This window comes from Chiloscyllium plagiosum, chromosome 17, assembly GCF_004010195.1.
Source record: "Chiloscyllium plagiosum isolate BGI_BamShark_2017 chromosome 17, ASM401019v2, whole genome shotgun sequence".
Classification (NCBI taxonomy): Eukaryota; Metazoa; Chordata; class Chondrichthyes; order Orectolobiformes; family Hemiscylliidae; genus Chiloscyllium; species Chiloscyllium plagiosum.
In genome coordinates this window covers 55613236-55629865 of record NC_057726.1, presented here as the reverse complement: position 1 = coordinate 55629865, position 16630 = coordinate 55613236, and the positions used below count along the sequence as shown (strand labels likewise).

Below are 16630 nucleotides of genomic sequence, written 5' to 3'. Positions count from 1 at the left end.
CAGATGATGGAGAATTTGGTTGGAGGTTGAGTAATGAGGACGGTGCAAAGAAACTGCAAGAGGATGTAGATAGTCTACGAGAGTGGTCAAGAGTATGACAGATGGAATATAATGTGGATAATTGTGAAGTTATCCACTTTGGGAGGCGGTGCAGACTATTTCTTAAATAGTGAGAGATTGGAAAATGTTGATGTCCAAAGGGACCTAGGTGTCCTTAATTATAAGTCACTGAAAGTTGGCATAAAGGTGCAATTTATATAAGTGACTTAGGTGAAAGGAAATAAGGTATAAATGCCAAATTTACTGACACGACGATTGGTATGAAAGAAAGTTTGAAGAGGAAGTAAAGAGGCTACAAGAAGATACATGATTGGTCAAAGATGTGGCAAATAGAGTATAATGTTGGCAAATGTGGAATTGTGCATTTTTGCAAGAAGTATGATAATGAACCACATTATCTAATCATGAGAGATTCAGAATGCAGACAGATCTGTATATCCTTGTGCGTGAATCACAGTAGGGTTAGTAGGCAGGTGCAGCATGTTATCAGGAAAGCTAATATAATGTTGTAATGTATTATAAGGGAAACAAAATTGGGAAGATTAAGTTTCAGTTTTACAGGGCACTGGCACGACTACATCTTGTGTACCGTGTACAGTATTGATCACCTTATTTAAAGAAGGATTTCAATGCATTCAGAGAAGGTTTACTAGACTGATACCTGGAATGGAGTTGTTGTCGAGAAGGGAAGGTTAGACAGGCTCGGCTTGTATCCATTGGACTCTGAAGGAATAAGAAATGACTTGATTGAAACATTCAAGGTCCTAAAAGGTCTTCACAGGGTATAGGTGGAGAGGGTATTTCCTCTTATGGGACAGTACCGAACTAGGAGCCGTTGTTTAAAATTCAGGAGTTGCTTATTTAAAACAGAGGTGAGTCTTCGGAAATCTTTTCCTGCGAAGGTTGTCGACTGCTTAAATATTTTTAAGACCGACTTAGATTGATTCTTGTTAAATACGAGCGTGACAAGTCTTCAGCAGTAGACAGGTGTGTAGGTTTGAGGTTACATTCAGATTAACCATGTTCTTATTGTATGGTACAGGCTAATGGGGCTGAATGGCCTATTGTTCCTAACTCATATGTTTATTAATGAGCATGCAAGCTATCCAGGGATCAGTCATCTCAGTGGGCTGGATAGCTGCTTTGCAATGCAAAGTGACAACAACAGTATGGGTTCAAATTGCAGTACCAGCTGATATTATCATCAAGATTCCTTCTCAATCTTACCCGTCACCTGAGCTGTGGTGACCCTCAAGTTAAACTCACCACCAGTTGTCTCACTAATGAGAGAGCAGTCCTCCACAAATATGGTGCTTTTGTCTTTCCTGCTGCTACACATCGCTTAGCAGTGTTTGGGTTTTGTAGAAACATCCAGAGCAGCCTATTTAACTTGTTCAACCTGTTCTGCCCCTCATTGTTTGTGGATGATCTGTGAGCTAATTCCATGTCCTTCACTAGCAGTGTTTCTGTGCTCAGCTCCTGTGAGAAAGTTGAGCCCATTTAGCTGACCTGAACTTGGAAAGTTGCCTCGGTTCAGGTCCTGGCAAATGAACTGTGTTGTCAGTGCACTCTAAGAAGAGCAAAGTCTGTCCTTGGTTAATACTAAGCAGCTTTCTGTTGTTTGTTTCATCTTAGTGCATTTTATGTTGGCATCAAATTTCACTAGTGCCAATGTGCATTGTGAGGCAATCTAGAATGAGAGGTCATAGATTTAGCTAAGAGGTGGCAGATTTAAAACCGAGATAAGGAGGAATTACTTTTCTCAAAAGGTCATGAATCTGTGGAATTCACCACCTCAGATTATGTTGATGCTGGCATGCTGAATAAATTTGAGGATGTTGACAGATCTTTAATTAGGAATTAGAGTTACGGAGAGTGAACAGGAAAATGGAGTTGAGAGCGAGATGAAGTCAGCCATGATCATGTTAAATGGCACAGCAGGTTCAAGGGGCTGAATTGCTAACGTCAGCTCCTTGTTCTTATATTTGTACATCTTTTGTAGAGACATTTCATTTTGTACTAACCTTGGGTGTAGTGGAAGTCCAGAATTAGGCTCATGGACAAGGGATTCTCACTGTGTTTCACTTCAAAGTCGACCATTTCTCTGGATAGATTTAGCATCAGACATAAGGTTGTGGAATGAAATGAGCCCTCAGTACATAATTGACACCTAACTGTCCTCCCTTTATAAAGTTACATAGTAAATACAAAACAACAATGTGTTGTACTGAAATGTAATCAATGACAACTGGTTATGAGATGAATTGACAATTCATGAAGCAATTTGTAGAGGTGGGGAATGGTATCAAATTAAACTTCCTTGCATGAACTTCAGAGAAGACTGTCAGTGCTGGTATGACTGCATGTTTTGTCAAAATCCTCAACTGAAGACATTAATGATTTTAAATTTAGTGTTATGAAATCCTTCACTACAGTAAAATTGCTACAGCAAATTTTTATTAACCATCACCTATGGGACCAGGAGTGTGCCAGCTGATCAATATGTCCACCTAATCATAATCCCATAATTGCCAGTTTATTGAGGGTAACCATCACAAATTACCCGTTAAAACAAAGTTTGCTATATATAAAAACACTGTTTAAATAAGCTTTAACTGAAGTTTGCCTTGGCAAATTTTCTTTTATTCAAATACAAAGGATATTTGAATATTTTAAATCTCTAATATTATTTCCAACTTGTCAATGTGGTTTCTTTGCTAGGATGAGCACCAGTGGAATTAAGGAAGTGTTGGAGAGCAACTATGGTCAAATAGTGGAATGCCTCAGTCCGGAAGCTGACTGCGTTCTTGAAGAGGCTAAGGGTATCCTTAGTAAGGGGGAACTGGATCTTATCATGAGCAAAAGAACAAACGTGGAAAAGGTTTCAATACTGCTAAACAAATTGATGACCAAAGATAATGAGACCTGCAAGAAATTCTTCGAAACTCTCATTATCAGGATACAGGATGGCATATTTCCAATGCGCCTGGAGAATTTGTTTATGGCAGCTGGAGATCATGAAGGTACTTGGTGCTGTGATTAAAATAGATTACAACCTAAAGACCACCGGAATCCACACTGTTTAAAAAGGAGCACTATGCTTTTGTATTTGGTCAGTTATTATTCAAGCTGTTTGGAGTTGGTTCACTTTGTCAAACAGAGGGATTGCTAGATGAGGAAAGAGCATGGTCTTATTCTGTGGCTTAGGTTGCATTAAACTATAACTCAGGACTTAACATTTCTTTATACTATAACTGTTTTCCATGTCATTGCAACTGTAGTTTAAACATGTGGAAAGGGATCTGTATTGAGCTCTGAAAAATTTCTTCTTTATATATTCAACACGGGGACCACTTAGTGCAGCTGTGGCAGAGATAAGATGTCATGTGGATCACATTTTACAGCTTACTGTTAGGATACAGTGACAGCACCTCCTAAACTATGACCACTATCTTTTAGAAGGACAAAGGCAGCAAATGCAGAGAAACATCATCATCTCAAAGTTCCCCTCAGTTGCACACACCATTCTGACTTGGACATATGTAACCTACCCTTCATCTTGAGTTGAAATCCTGGTATTCGTTATCAAATAGTGCTGTGGGAGTACCTTCACATCACACATCGCTATGGTTAAAGAAGGCATTGACTACATCCTGTTGAAGGTCACCCAGGATTGGTCAATAAAGGATTACTTTGCCACCAGTGCACAGATGCTGAGATTGAATTGACTTCTTATGATTTTAAATTTCCTTTTCCGACACAGAAATGACTAGATTATAACTAGTTTTTGAGCATGTCTACATGTCTCAAAAGAAATTTCCCAGCAATTATCAGGGATGAGAATGGGGTGCCATTCTCTAGGTCTGATTGCATACTGTGAATGAACAGTGGCTCACTTTCACCAGGTCCAAATATAGACATGAAATTCAATTTTCAGTTGATTGTGGAGCAGCAGATAAGAGGAAAGAGTAAAAAGAAACTAAGTGAGAAACATTTTGAATTACCTTATTTAAATTAAAGTGATCTGAACGGAATGCTGACTTAATGTGCTCCGCTGTTTTTTTAATTTACATGTTCAAATCTTGTTTATGATCCGAATACCATGACGTTTTCAGATGGTTTGAGGTTATATAAAATTAGAAAGGCACACACATTAGTCTAGTTTCCCCAAGGGGATCACTTAAGGCTTATATTATAGTTGATTATATCTGTCAGTCAGTTGGTCAAATACAGTTCTGCACATTTATGAGAATATAACTAATGTGACTGATATAAACGCTTTTTTTTTCTTTCCAGTTTTGTGGTCACGGGAGCTGAGTGAATCCAATTCCAGTGGTGCCACAAACTCTGAAGTAGAATTAGTTGCAACAGGTAAGGGTGGAAACCATAGCATAGATCCTTTTTAGAATCATAGAAAGTGAAAGAGAAATCACGGTGCAGAAAGTGGCCATTCAGCCCATCACATCTGCACCAGTCCTCTGAAGAGTATTCCATTCAGACCAGATTTTAGACTGAATCTCCAGTTGGAATCATTTATGGATGCCAGCCCTGCATTTTGCTGTAGTCGTAGAAGGATGATAGAGAAGACCATGCCTGCTGTGGGAGGATCTACAGAGGCTGGTATCCTGTCACCAAGTTGCTCTTTTTTTGCATGTGACCAGCCAGCTCAAAGCCATTCCTTAGACTGAGGAGACTCTCTGAATCCCCTGTTTATTTCTTTTTCTTTTTCTTTTTTTTTTACCACCTAAGTGCGGTAGTGCTTCCCCCATTTTTTTTTTAGTGCTGTGTGATCAAAACAGTGAAGGGGGATCCCCTGTTTATATCTGTCAGCCAGGGCTCCCTGATTGGCCAGGTTAACAACCCCAATCAAGGATCTCATATCAATGAGATCCACCTGACACTGCTTCCAATCACTACAGAGGGGGACAGTGTTGAGGCACCCACTGAAGTCGTTTCAGTTTTCTAAAAAGGACTTTAAGTACAGAAATAATCAATACTGCTTACTTGCACTAGATCCTTTGATGTCATTGTCTCTGGAAATCTCTCGACTTTTCTCTGAATGATTGAGCTTCCACAGTCCTCTGATGTCAAGGATTCCAAAATGTACTGTTCACGTACCTAAAGAAGTGTTGACAGTCTATCTTTATGTTCTTCACTCATTCAATCTCTTTTTTCCCATTTTCAGTGTCTTCAATTCATTCTTTGCTATGTTCTGAATTGCTCCCAATCCTCCTAGTCTCATGACTGTTCCACTTCTACAGTGAGCATGCTCATCTCTCCCAGCTGGATTGCCATTCTTCTAAGAAGAAGACACTTAATTCCTGATTTTTATTGAATTCAAATTCCATCATCTGCCATGTTGGGATATGAACTCATTTCCCCAGAATGTTATCTGGACTTATGGATTAATAGTCTAGCGATAATACCACTAGGCCATTGCCTTAGTTGGTCATTATCTGATTAAAATTGTTAATTTAAAATCTGCTATTAATAGAATTTTGGTAATCAAAGGTAGAACAAGACTCAAGGGACTAACTTGCCCCATTCTGTTCCTAATGTTAGAAATGATGGGACAAAACAAACATGCAACCCAGGACTTGCTCTGGAATTAGTGTGGTGAAAGCTTTAGCTATTATGACAATATTGCCAAATTTATTTCTACCCCTGAAACAACTCGCAGAAGTACTTTGTGCATGTCATTGGTAACCAGTAGCAATGTAAATGTTTGGATCAATTACAAGACCCTGAAATGCATCTATTTACACAAAAAATGTGAAGATGAGAACCTTGTCACTCATTTGGTAATCCAATCAGTCTTTTGTTTGGGTAGTCACAAAAAACACTCACTCAGAAACTTAACAATCCGAATAAAATCCACAGATTGCTTACTTTGTGATGGATCTCTCTTTTAAACAAAGTTACAATACTTAGATTTAGATATTTTAAAATAGAAATGTACAGATTATCCTTTTCTGATCTCCAGATGAATTAAATGATACCTATTTTTCTGGGCATGTGACAGTAAAGGCTGACTATTTCATTCAGATGAAACCCAAGTTAAATAGCAAACATCCCAGGCTACTCCATGGCAGATTCTACAGTGCCAGCAATTTGACAGAGACCTGGTGTTCAGCAAACATAAAACAAAATAAGCAAGACTTTGATCTGTATAAGAAATACAGCAGCTGTTCTACAGCAAAGGCCTGCAAGCAGCAATGAGGTTCATGACTAGTTGTGTTCTTCACTGATGTTGATTGAAGGTTAAACATAGGTCAGGATGTTGAGAATAACTCCCCCATCTCCTTTCTTCAACGTCATGTTGCACAATCTCTGAGAGAAAGCAGATGGGACCTTGGTTTGACTCCTCAACCAGTCAGTGGCACCTCTGATGGTACAGCACCCCTGTACTGCCGTGGAGAGTCACCTGAGACTTTACTCTTCGGTCTGTGGGATGGAATATAAAACTTCTACCTTTTGACCCAGCGGTAATGTCTGTATGTGAGTAGTTAGCGATGAGCACCACAACAAGGACAGGAACCCCCCCCCCCCCCCCCCCCCCCAATCCTCACCCCACCAACCTCCATACAAGGCCCCAAAGGAGCCTTCCACATCCATCAAAGTTTCACCTGCACTGCACACATGTCATTTATTGTATCCGTTGCTCCTCATCTCTGTTACATTGGGGAGACTGGACGGCTTCTCACAGAGCGCTTTAGGGAACATCTTCACGATACCCTCACCAATCAACCCCATCGCCCTGTGGCCGAAACATTTCAACTCTCCCTCCCACTCTGCTGAGGACATGCAGATCCTGGGCTTCCTCCACTGCCACTCCCTCACCGCCTGACGCCTGGAGGAAGAATGCCTCATCTTCTGCCTCGGAACCCTACAACCCCAGGGCATCAATGTGGACTTCACCAGTTTCCTCATTTCCCCTCTCCCCACCTTACCCCACTTCCAACCTTCCAGCTCAGCACCATCCTCATGACCTGTCCTACCTGCCAATCTCCCTTCCCACCTATCTGCTCCACCCTCCTCTCCGATCTATACCCCTTTTTTCATCCACCTATTGCACTCTCAACTACCTTCTCCCCAGCCCCACCCCCGAGGCTTCCACCCTCATTCCTGATGAAGGGCTCTTGCCTGAAACTTCAATTTTCCTGCTCTTGGATGCTGCCTGACCTGCTGTGCTTTTCCAGCACCACTCTAATCTTGACTTTAATCTCCAGCATCTGCGATCCTCACTTTCGCCTAGAAATAGTTTGCAACTTAGCATAAGAAATGCTCTGATCAAATTTCCAACAATCTGAGTAACTTTATGTTGGTCTTGATGCCCTGAACTAACATTCCCTCTTAACCTCTTCACTAAAATGTCTTTAATATTTTGGCAACTTCTTTAGATAACCCACAGACTGGAAGAAAACGTAAAGCAGCAAAAGCGGCAAACCAGAAATTTACCGAAGTAAAACGAGTGAGAAAAGGTAAACTGAAACACCAGTATTAATGTAGAGGTAGTAGAATTGCGGTAGCAACTTGCACTTGGTAGATGGTTTGGTGGCAGGCATTTGCCCTGGGACTACATACTATACTATATACTGTTTTCGATGGGTTTTGGGATAGAGCCTGGGTTCCCAAGCTTGCAGTTGCCAACCAGTTTGATTAAAGGAATTGTTCTGAAAATGTAAACGTTGGAGATTGTATTAGGCTATACCCAGTCTGATCATGTTACACAGTTTGCATGGACAGTCTAGCTCCCAATGTGTCATCTATAGCTCCAGAGATTCCAATGTGTCATCTATAGCTCCTGTTAGTCTTAATGATAACATCAAACTATTCAAAGTACCTATTGAAATCATCCAATAATGTACATTCTGTTGTTAAGATAACCTCAGTCCTTGCTAAGATGCTAAATTGGTGGTTCATCCTTTACCACTAATGACTGAACAGGCCTGTAGACATATAGAATAGACATATAGAAAGGAGGATTCACAAGCTTTCAGTAGGGTGATCTGCAACATAAACATTACTGACACAGGAATATTCCTGAAAATCGCCTCCTAATTTGCTCCATTGCCCCAGTTTAGGAGTGTGGGTGTGATCTCTCAGTCCTACAGGCTCAATCAGAGAACCAGCAACTCTGGAACCCTGGCAGATCCCGCCTCTAAATCACAACTCCTTTGAAGCTGCAAATATAAGAATTTAAAGGAGGCGAAGGTGCTAGGGAAATCTGATAACATGGATTGTTGGGGCTGTGGGGTATGGCCTTGTCTTTGTTGGACAGAATCAGTCATGGTCATGGGGGCAACCCACCTGCATGATGGTCCACCCCTGCAAGAACTTACTCTGTTGGCGGAATGCATTAGGGGCCTGTCCTAATAAAGTTACGACTCTATTTTCCTCTCCCCTATCTCCTGGCTCCTCAGCCTGGGCCTGTGCAAATTGAGCCCCCTGACTTGGACTGGAGTCACACTGTAGGCCAGAATCTATGTTGCACACCATTGCTTTTTCCAAGTTGGATACCTAATCGGTTCTGGGAACAAGACTGCACTTTGTTATCTAGCCCTGAATGTTCACTGTAGTCCCTTAGTGACACTTTGACGATAGGTTGGTTATTACAAGAATTGAACTCAGCAACAAGGAAGGTATTGGCCTGGGTTTGGTTGAATAATTGAAATTAATGGCCTTTGTTGAGAATAATGACTTAGCCATCTGATCTCACTATTGAAATATAATCTCTTGAATTAAGCACCCAAGGGAGATCTATTTTCCAGAGTCTTTTCCCCTTAGTTAACTATGCTTATTACCCTTTTTTGGAATCTCTGTATTAGATTACATAATTATGGAGTGTTTGAAAGAATCAAGTCTTGATTCTCCCTAGCTGTATTTATGTGGGGCATTTGATAGACGTTCATATGTAAACCTTAAAATGTATTCTTTCCTGTTCTGTTTAAGCAAATTCTTGCCAAGCTAGAGAAGTAAAATCCTGTTCTACAGCTCCTTTCACAGAGTCTCAAGAAGTGGACATGTCATTTCAAGCAGGAGAGGAGTATTTGAATTTGCCAGCAATATCAGGTAGTTTTTATATTTCATACTATCTCTAAGTTCATTTGTTCTTTCTCTTTACCAATAGTGGCACAGAGTACAAAAGCAAGTACATTCTACTAAATCTATAACAATTATTGGGCTTCAGCTAGTGTGATGTGTCTAATTCAAGGCTCAACTCATCAGAAAGGAAGTCAGGTTCCTTCAGAGGGATGAAGCACTTCAGAGATGTGGAGAGATGAGAGGAATTGGGATTGAGCAGAGAAGCTGAAGATAAATGAGAGATTGAAAGAAGATATTCCAAATTATGTGGGGCGCTGTTCGAGAATGTAAGAGCAAATTGTCCCCAGTGACTGGAGAACAAATCATCGAAAGATCCAGATTTAAGATAATCAGCAAAAGAAACTGTAGGAGAGGAAGAGTTTGGATTTTGCACAACAAGCTGCAACAATCTGGAATTCATTATAAAAGGAGGTTCAAGAATATCTTTCAGAAGCGAAATGTGTATGTGCTAGGATAGGAAAGGTTCTGAGGAAGGGTCACTCGACCCGAGCTTTAACTCTTGTTTTCTCTCCACAGATGCTGCCAGATGTGCTGAGCTTTTCCAGCAAGTTTTGTTTCTGTTTAGGAAAGATGTGCAGGGAAAGGGTAGGGGATTGGACCATTTGGAAAGCTCTTATGAAGCTCACAACGGGCTGAAAGCATTCTATGCTTTTAAATTCTATGGCTGTAAAATTTGGATACAAAATGTCCACTGGCGGTTCATCATTTTGCAAGCGATTGCACACTTTGGTGCAGGCTGTGCTGGATGCCATTCAGGATAAGTGCACAGAATGGGAGTGAGTATTGGAAATGTGTAGGAAAGGCAGATTCCAATGTCTGTCAGTCTGTGTAATGCTTATCAATCAAATCATCCAACATTGCATACAAAGCCAAGCTCTTCTATATTCCTGTCCTCCAGGTGTCTTTGCCTATCATAGTGCTTGTGATTGTAGATGAAAGACTTTCAGTTGAGGAGACCACAGCTAAGCTTGCAGGTCATCTTCACACAACTCTAGGCCTAGAGGACTGCACTACCTCAGCATGGGTGGCAGCTTTCTAGCTGGATATCTGCCTGGCAAGAGCCAGGGCACTGAGCAAGTGGCAGTTGTGGAACCACCAAAGCAGCCATCATGAGAGGACAGCAAACCCATCCTTCAAGGATCTACTGTCACTCCCTCCAGGGCACACCCTCACTTTCAGCAACACTGCAGCACAAACTGAGGGACTGATGTTACAGCCTGCACTAGACTGTTGAGGGTAGGCTGGAATATGGAAGATCTATTTGCAATTTGTGGATGCATTCTGAAATCTTCAAATCTGCTGTAACCTTTTGTAGAAGGCTATTTCAATACTGTGATTATTCAACCAGCATGTATTACCATTGCTCAGGGCTGGGCTATGGAGACCTTGTGATATTTATTTATTAAGAACAAGCTGCATTCTGTCTGGCCTGTCCCAGTAAACTCATTGCTCATGGTCTTTCTTGGGAATTAAATGGTCAAACGAAGGCAGTTGAGGGAGTGTTGTACAAATTGTCAGCTCCTCTTGAATCCCTGCTTCCTTCCATGGAGGAAGGTCAGTTTATGAAGATCAGAAAGTCAACAGGACACCGCTGATAGGGAGAAAATGCAGACCTGGAGTCTGCGGCACATTGGGCTGTTATTACACAGTCATGCAACATCCTGCATTTAATACCTGTATGTTAGCAGTAATGTTAGTGAACAAATTTCTCCCACAGAGTTTACTTCCAAAATGTTAGTTAGCATATAATAGACATTGAGCATACATGTTCATTATACCTTGTAATTGATCTCTTATAGCAATTATAGGCTGAGTTATTGCATCTTCATACTGACAGCTGGAAGATCATTTTACCTATTTTACACTATTCCAAATTTAGAAAGTGATGAACTGTGGTAAGGCTTACAAGCAGGAGATTTTGGCATGCTGGGTGCATGGCTGATCTTGCTGTCTATCACAAAAATGTCCAGTGTGTTAAGTGATGGTGTTCACGAGTCTCAAACGAGAGGGAGCCTAACTGGCATTCTGGGACAAAATGGAAGTGGGTAAAGTTTTTACCAGGTGGAAAGTGGTCAACCTGGATGAACCATAAACCAATTTGCCAACAAAGCCTTATCCTATCTGTTACAAATCCTCTAACGTTCACCCTTTCTACTCCCTCACTTCTTAGCAAACTACATGATAAGCCAAGCTTCCAGCCAGTATTCATAATTGAGTCCCAGTTTCTCAAAGGGGTTAAGTCTTTGTCAGGGATTTAATGCACCACTGAAGTAACCTTAGGAGTAGAAATTAACATTTTTATTAACATTTTAAATGCTACTTTGCTTTGAGTTTCAGCTGAGGAAAATGTTCACGATAGCATGTGAAACTACAGTCCGAATGATTGTGGAACAATTGAATGCTTTGCTTCCTGCCACGTGCTATTCTGTGATTGCTAGCTTTCAAACAGGGAGCTGTGCAATTTGATAACTCGGTGTTCTGCTGCATATTTGTTCCTTACTCATATTAACTAAGTCAAATTTCCTCTAATTATCATCAACTGTAAGCCAAGTTAATAAATCAATTTGGACCTCAGTTACCACAAACTTATCTTCAGCAGAAGTGTGATGCTGGGATATGATATACATAGGGTGACCCACTCAAATTTTAGATGCAATACGTAAGATGCAACATAATTAAAGAAAGGCTTGCATTTATACAGTGCCTTCTTACGAAAGTGCTTTACAACCAATGAGGTACTTCTAAAGTGTGGTCTGCCTTGCAATGTAGGAAGCTCAGTTGCCACATTTCAGTGCAGGCAGTAGTACTGCCTGGTACTGGCAGTTCAGAGTCCTGGGCTAATGTTCTGAGGACTCGACTTTGAATCCCTTGTGGCAGAGGGTAGAATTTGAATTCAATAAAATCTGTAATTAAAAGCTAGCCTAATTACAACCACTGTCAATTATTTTAAAACCTATCTGTCTCACTCATAGTCTTTAGGGAAAATAATCTGGCCTATATATGACTGCAGACCCACAATGATGTGGTTGCCTCTTAACTGCCCTTGGAAGTAGCTAGCAGTTATATCAAACTCCACAAAGTCTAAAAACTGCAACTGGTCTGGCATTAACAAACACAGCTCTGTTGACCTTGCAAAGTATTCTTCGCCAATATGGGGGAGCTAATGCTGAAATTAAGAGAGTTGTTGCATAGACGAGTCAAGCAACAGCCTGACATAGTCATCCTCACAGAACCATACCTGACCGACAATGTCCCAGACAGCACTATCACCATCCCTGGATATGTCCTGGCCCATGTGCTGGACAGACTCCGCAGAGGTGGTGGCACAGTGGGATACAGTTAGGTAGGAGTTATCCTGAGACAACTGCACCAAGTAACTTAGCTCCTGACTCCCCAAAAACTGTCCACCATTTACAAGTCAGGAGTGTGATGGAATACTCCCCAATTGCCTGGATGGGTGTGGCTTCAACAACACTCAAGAAGCTCATCACCATCCAGGACAAAGCAACCCGCTTGATCTTCACTCCAACCTACATCTTCAGCATTCGCTGTCTTCACCACAGATGCACAGTAGCAGCAGTGAGTACCATCTACAAGATGGACTGCAGCAACTTACCAAGTCTCCTCCAACAGCACCTTCCAAACCTGTGACCTCTGCCATGTAGAAGGATGGGAATACCACCTTCTGCGTGCTCTTCTCCAACTCTAAGCATCCTGACTTGGAAAATATCCCTGTACCTTCAGTATCACTGCTTCAAAATCCTGCAACTTCCTGACAATGCAGTGGTTGTCCCTGTACCTCTGCAGCAGTTCAGGCAGATAACTCATCACCACGCCACCCAGAGCAGTTAGAGACAGGCAATAAATGCTGACCTAACCATCCAATTAGGTCAATCCAGTGTGCTTGCACATCCCATAAATAAAAAACAGTGAGCTCCTGCAAATAGCAATATTACAAAGATCCGAATCTTTTTAAACAGTAAGTTTCATGAAGAGATAACTTTGGCCAGGATACTGGAAAACTCAATGAATGTGCAGCAAATTTTTAATGGTACAGATGTGCTGTAAACCATTCTTGTAGAGTTTTCATTTTTCAGACTTTTTATGTTTTGTGTTGGCAGACTTTGCAGAAGATTACAAATCGTTAATGGTAAAGTGTGTCTCTGAGAAGTATGAGGCCAATATGGCGAAAGAAGACCAAATGAAACAAGTAATCATTGACCAGACGTTTAGGAGTCTGACCATGAAAGATGGAAATGTGGCCAAACTGAAGGAGAGAATCGATGCTAGCCGCGATGATGTACTCAGTTCACCAGGGCTTGAAGAGAATCAGGACACAGTTGCAAACCTAACGGAGTTCCTGAGCAAAAAACACGTCTCCAACTGTAGAGTGCACATCCTACTTGGAAAAGCGGGAACTGGAAAGACAAAGTTGATGCACAAAGTTTGCTACGAGTGGGCACAAGGGACTCTCAGTCATTTCCAGTATGTATTTTTGTTTGAGTTTCGCCAACTCAATCTGATCAATAAGAGCATAGATCTGAAGAGTATGCTGTTTGACTTGTTCCTTCAGCCACAAAGGAACTCCCATGCTGTATTTCGATTCATCATAGGAAATCCAGAGAAGATATTAATCCTGTTTGATGGCTTCGATGAGTTTGCGGGGAAGGCCTCTGTTCACACCGCCCCTGTTTCCAATGACCCCATGGCTCCACTGTCAGTGGGACAGTTATTTTCCAGCCTGTATAACGGCAAACTGCTCCCAGGCTGTACGATCCTAATAACATCCAGACCAAAAGACGTCCTCTCCTTGCCTTTAGATGTGGTGGGTCAGGTGGGAGAAGTCTCAGGGTTCAACCAAAGTAAAATCGAAGAGTATGCACGTCGATTTTTCAGAGACAGTAAACAAAATCATCAAGCAATCTGCCACTTGCAGAAGAATAGAAAGATTTTAAACATGTGCTACATTCCTGCCATGTGCTGGATAGTTTTTCTCTGTCTTGAGCGCTTGTTAACTCCATGCACTGCAGAACCCAAGCTACCTCACACAATGACGCAGTTCTACATCAAAATGCTCACCGTATTTTTAAGCAAGGGTACCACTAGTAAGCGGGCTAGAGCTAATACTGAAACACGGTTGCTAAACAAACACAGAGAAGACATTCATGGACTTTGCGAACTTGCAATAAAAGGGCTGCAGGAGAGTAAATCTGTGTTTTATTTGCGAGACCTCCTTTCTGAAAAAATCGTTGACTTTGCTTCCTTGTATGGATTTCTTACCACTTTTGAAGTGAAGACAATAGATCAGAACCAGGAGAATGGACACGCCTTTATTCACCTGACCCTGCAGGAGTTCCTGGCAGCACTTCACCAGATGATTGACAACACCATTTCTGACCAGGTGCTAAAACGCACATTTTCCCTCAAGTCAAAATGGACATCAAAGAATGACCTGAGACATGAGTTCACCGCAGCCATTCATGTATTTTTATCTGGGTTAGCGTCGAAGGGATGTAAGCAGTTCCTCAGTACATTAGCAAACAAGAATGAAGCATGGGTGCAAATTAAGCAGAAGGCCATTTTACAGAACTTGCAAAAGTTGGCCACCACAAACCTAACTGGGCCAAAAATAATTGAGTTGTGTCACTGCGTGTATGAAACACAAGACTGTGATCTTGCTCAGGAAGTTGCAGCACAGTTAAAGTCCAAGTTTGAGCTTCGAAACTTCAGGCTTACTCCCGCAGATATGACTGTTCTGACATTTGTGATAAACAGTGGAGCCAGCTGCATCTCTCTGGATATTGGAGGCTGTGCCATGGATCTCGAATGTGTCGCCATTCTAGGAACTTGCAAGAACATAGAAGTTCTAGTGTGAGTGCATGCATGTGGTTTTTGACAGGGGTTTTCAGTTCTGTTGACTTTGTGGGTTTGTCAGGGATTGCCAAGGCCTTACATCACCTGGAATTCTGCTGCTGACTTCAATCCACAGCACGTATCAAGCACTGTAAACTTTAGGGTCTACATTTGAGATCAACTTTTCATATCTGGTCAATATCTTCACTTCATCGCAGCACAGATTCACACCAATATAATGCTGATTTGAGAATGAGGCACTGGGATCATGCTGATTTGAGAATGAGGCACTGGGATCATACTGATTTGGGAATCAGGCATTGGGATCATGTTGATTTGAGAATCGCATTGGGATCGTGCTGATTTTGGGATCAGGCACTGGGATCATGTTGATTTGAGAATCAGGCACTTGGATCATGCTGATTTGGGAATCAGGCACTGGGGTCATGCTGATTTGAGAATCGCATTGGGATCGTGCTGATTTGGGAATCAGGCACTGGGATCATGTTGATTTTGGAATCAGGCACTGGGATCATGTTGATTTGAGAATCAGGCACTGGGATCATGCTGATTTGGGAATCAGGCACTGGGGTCATGCTGATTTGGGAATCAGGCACTGGGATCATGTTGATTTGAGAATCGGGCACTGAGATTATGCTGATTTGGGAATCAGGTACTGAGGTCATGCTGATTTGGGAACCAGGCATACAAATCATGCTGATTTGGCAATCTGGCAAAGAAATTATTCTGATTTGTGATGCTTGCCATTCATTTCAACTATTGGAAATCTGGGTGTGGCTGATTCTCTCTGATCTTGGCTCTCACTGGGCAAGTCTCTTCACCAGAAGTGGAGTCTTGCAAAATATACAGTTAACCATTGTCATCCATGTTGCTAGTGACATCTCACGACACTAGAATATTCAAAGTCTGTGAGAAGATTTGTAGCTCGGGTGCTCGTTGTTGTGGTTCTGTTCGCCGAGCTGGGAATTTGTGTTGCAGACGTTTCGTCCCCTGTCTAGGTGACATCCTCAGTGCTTGGGAGCCTCCTGTGAAGCGCTTCTGTGTTGTTTCCTCTGGCATTTATAGTGGTTTGAATCTGCTGCTTAGCCCATATCCTTCGAAACCTTTCCTATTCATGAACCTCCCTAAATGACTTTTTAAATGTTGTAATTGCACTCAATTCTGTCACTTCCTTTGGCAGCTCATTCTATACATGCACCACCCTCTGTGTGAAAAAGTTCCCCCCTTTTAAATCTATCCCCCTTACCTTAAACCTGTGCCCTCTAGCTTTGGACTCCCCCACCCTTGGGAAAAGACCTTGGCTCTTTACCTTATCTCACATGGCTTTATAAGGTCACCCCTTAACCAAAGTTTGGGAGAAGATTGGTAGCTCGGGTGCTCGTTGCTGTGGTTCTGTTCACCGAGCTGGGAATTGTGTTACAGACGTTTCGTCCCCTGTCTCGGTGACATCCTCAGTGCTTGGGAGCCTCCTGTGAAGCGCTTCTGTGATGTTTCCTCCGGCATTTATAGTGATTTGTATCTGCCGCTTCCGGTTGTCAGTTCCAGCTGTCCGCTGCAGTGGCCGGTATATTGGGTCCAGGTCGATGTGTTT

At 41.9% G+C, this 16630-nt stretch overlaps 1 protein-coding gene across 12 annotated transcripts in view; it reads left to right on the top strand.

The window, feature by feature from the left end:
• The window catches only part of nlrc5 (NLR family, CARD domain containing 5), a 181119-nt gene that overhangs the window by 39554 nt on the left and 124935 nt on the right, over positions 1–16630 (top strand). For 11 of the 12 annotated variants that reach the window (XR_006314163.1, XR_006314162.1, XR_006314161.1 and 8 more), the window contains 5 exons: positions 2782–3083; positions 4357–4431; positions 7461–7541; positions 9013–9132; positions 13287–15036. Coding sequence is in view for 9 of the 12 variants with exons in the window: in XM_043707158.1 (XP_043563093.1) it covers positions 2782–3083; positions 4357–4431; positions 7461–7541; positions 9013–9132; positions 13287–15036 (2328 nt within the window). In the remaining 3 variants the exon portion in view is untranslated. The remainder of the gene's footprint in view (positions 1–2781; positions 3084–4356; positions 4432–7460; positions 7542–9012; positions 9133–13286; positions 15037–16630) is intronic. The other variant, XM_043707152.1, reaches the window with a different exon arrangement.